At 42.9% G+C, this 3,044-nt stretch overlaps 1 protein-coding gene across 1 annotated transcript in view; it reads right to left on the bottom strand.

Moving 5' to 3' along the window:
• The window catches only part of MSL3 (MSL complex subunit 3), a gene marked incomplete at its 5' end in the record, with an annotated part of 12,829 nt that extends 10,364 nt beyond the window's left edge, over nt 1-2,465 (bottom strand). The window contains 5 exons of the mRNA XM_077761394.1: nt 85-207; nt 797-882; nt 1,399-1,496; nt 1,799-1,894; nt 2,296-2,465. Of these exons, the coding sequence (XP_077617520.1) occupies nt 85-207; nt 797-882; nt 1,399-1,496; nt 1,799-1,894; nt 2,296-2,465 (573 nt within the window). The remainder of the gene's footprint in view (nt 1-84; nt 208-796; nt 883-1,398; nt 1,497-1,798; nt 1,895-2,295) is intronic.
• Between the last annotated feature and the right edge of the window lie 579 nt (nt 2,466-3,044).

Genomic DNA, 3,044 nt, shown 5'->3' with positions numbered 1-3,044 from the left:
GTGATTGCAACATATGGCTAAACAAAAGCTCTATCACAGACCCATATTTTCTGTGCCCTGACTACCCCCCCCCTCCCCGCATACCCGTTTCCTCCTGTTGATATAGTAACAATCATCCTCCAGCTTTTTCTTCAGAACTTCAGGGATTTCGATGGTTATTGTTCTTTCTTCCATTTCCCTTTTTGTGTGCGGCTCCGGTTCTTCCTTCTGCAATATCACAATTGCATCTTTGACTACTTAAAACACAAGGGTCTATATCCAAAGACCAACACGTGAGAGCCTCCTATGAAACAAACCCAGTTAATGCTCAACATTCATACCAGTAATTACCAGTAATGATGCCATGTGGCCTAGAGAAAGGCGCATGAGAGGCCAAAGGTTAACGGGTTTAGGGCACTAAGCACATTGCAAATGCTTACTTTGCTTCCCCCCTTTCAACGCTGGCAGTGAGATGGATGTTAACTTTGAAGGAAGGCAGAAGATGCCGAACTCTGATACACGGCATTTAAAAACTCATCACCGTTATAAAACTAAAGTTCATGATTTCATTGTAAAGGAAGAGGTAACCATGATTCCTGAAAACACTTTATGGGTAAAAAGAGCCACCAAGAGGTTCATATGGTGACTACAAATATAAATAAAGGTTATTTTCCCTTAAAGATCAAGTACAATTCTATCATACCTGGTTAAACAAATGCATTTTTGGAAAAATGATCCACAACTGGAGAATGTTGTCACACAATTTTACCACTAAATATATACCTAAGACAGAGATTTTACAATAAAAACTTTATACCACTTCCGTCTTTTCTTCAATATCACTTTCTTCACTTATTTCTTCATCCTTTTCTTCACTACTGTCGTCAGAGGTGCTGCTTATTGCTAGGTAAAACAGAAAATATCAGGCAAACCGGCACATATGCTTCCGTAACCTTTACGCTTATAATTCGTTACGGTGGCGTGTGTCCCGCCCCTGGCAATAATTAACTGTATCCTGCGTGTATTTTAAAGGCTGAATATAAAAGATCCACAAATAGTGGGTCTTTCGGAACAGAAATTCACTTCGAGAAATAATAGAACAGTAATTTCTCTGAAGGGAAAACCCACACAAGTTCATGATCTGAAAGTGTTTGGAAACTGGGGTCAAGGCCCAGGAAGTGGCAGGGAGGAAACATGAGGGGTCAGCACAGAGAAAGTCATTGGCCCAACAGGCAGTGGTCAGGAGCAGGACTCACTGCTACTCGAATTGTCAAAAACAAAAGGGGAGACCTTACACTTAAAGAGCTTGAAATGGTTCCCTGTCTGTAACTGCAGTGAATCCTCCTCCTCAATCCTGCGGTACAAAACTACGAGGTACAAGTTCTTTTAGCCAGGGAAAAACAAAGTCGAGCCACTCACAGTTTTCATCATTTTCATCTTTTTCTTCAACAGGGAGGCTTTTTAAGACAGAGTCAACACCAGGCAGCCTGCAGCGTCTCTTTCTTCCTGTGCTTCTTCTGAAAGAAAACAAACACTGCTCACNGACAAACAAGAAATGATAGCAGTGATTCTTAGGGACCCCAAAATCATTAAATCCTAGAACATAAATGTTCATCGCCACTTTGGAAGATTCCACAGTAACCTCTCGGAAAACATGGCATTTAGACCACGATAGCAATTCCCCACTAACACGCTTAAAACGTATACGTTTATTTAACAAGCCAAGTTCATCGTATTTTTACTTTTATATTTAAAAAACTCGAAACACTAAGAGAAAACACAGTGAATAACGTTTATTTCATGACGTTTGTATTCTTACAGGCGAGCTACAGCTTTCCTTGCCAATTTACGCTGTAATCTCCGATTTTCATCAGTGTCACGAAGGACATGATCTTCAGCTGCCCATCTATCCCAGCTAATCAAACAAACGAAAAAAAAAAAGAGAAAAGAGATATAAAATTCAGTATTTTAGTTTAGTTTGAAACAAATTCTAAAGGCTCCTCACAGAAACACAAGTGTCCCAGAAGTACTGAAGTTTTCGAACACTAAATATTTTAAAATCACACAAAAAAGATGCAAATAAACTGAAAAAGGAACTCATTCAAACACAGAAACAACTAGGGTTTCCAGAATCCAAATACAATTGACTTGAAAGCAATCCTTCTTCAGAATAGGCAGGGTTTGATTAAAAAAAAAAAAAAAAAAGCAGNAACAGGAAGTGATTCTTCTCTACAAGTGTTTCTAAAACTTAAGCTTGCAATGTTCCTGTGCTGCAAAGATGATCAATTTTCAATCCCGTTTAACAAGTACACTCACCTTCTGTTCCAACCATTAAAATGGATCAGATATTCTGGGATCTTTCTGCCTTTTTCGTCTTTCCCAACAATAACATCGACAATCTGAAACCAGGAAATATTGTCCACAAATGACAGAACACACAGAATAGTGCAAGCTAAAGCAGAGAAAACTGGATCACAGATCTCTTTTTAAAAGAAAAGAACGCATTCTCTCCTTTTTTAGACTGAAAGCTGGGTTGAAACATTTTCCCTTTCAATTCCATTTTTTTTCCCTGAGTGGATGCCTCAAAATAGGAAACATCCCTCCAACCGCCCAGCGATTGGCCTCGGATATCGACACTGAGTTCAGCTTCTGAAGCCATTGGCCGACCGATTTGTCACTAACACAAGGGTCCAGGCCAGACACGAGAGCCGCAGCCCCGAGACCTCTGGGAGTTGTAGTCTCCCCAGCTTCGCTGCGTCCAGGGCCAGGACGGCAGGAGGATTACGCCCTCCCTCCCGAGCGCAGTCCCCGGAGGGAACACCTGGGGCAAATGATGGGGCGTGTCACCCCAGGGGAGACTCAAAGAGGGAGGGGGTAGCAAACAGCCGGAGGCTGCGGGGAGGAGCCGGAAAACAGAACTCACTAAGCCCAGAGGCCTCGGGAATGCCCCTAAGGCCGGCGTCACCCAGACGCACCCGGCCTACGGGGCCCACTCCCACTCGTCATCCAAACCGCAGGCGCTGCAGTTATGGCTCACCCCCTCCCTCACCGTCCCCCTGCCCCCG

The sequence above is a fragment of the Crocuta crocuta genome, unplaced genomic scaffold (assembly GCF_008692635.1).
Source record: "Crocuta crocuta isolate KB4526 unplaced genomic scaffold, BGI_CrCroc_1.0 scaffold224, whole genome shotgun sequence".
Taxonomy (NCBI): Eukaryota; Metazoa; Chordata; class Mammalia; order Carnivora; family Hyaenidae; genus Crocuta; species Crocuta crocuta.
Note: the sequence above shows the minus strand (reverse complement) of the source record. Positions and strands in the feature narration are given on the sequence as shown.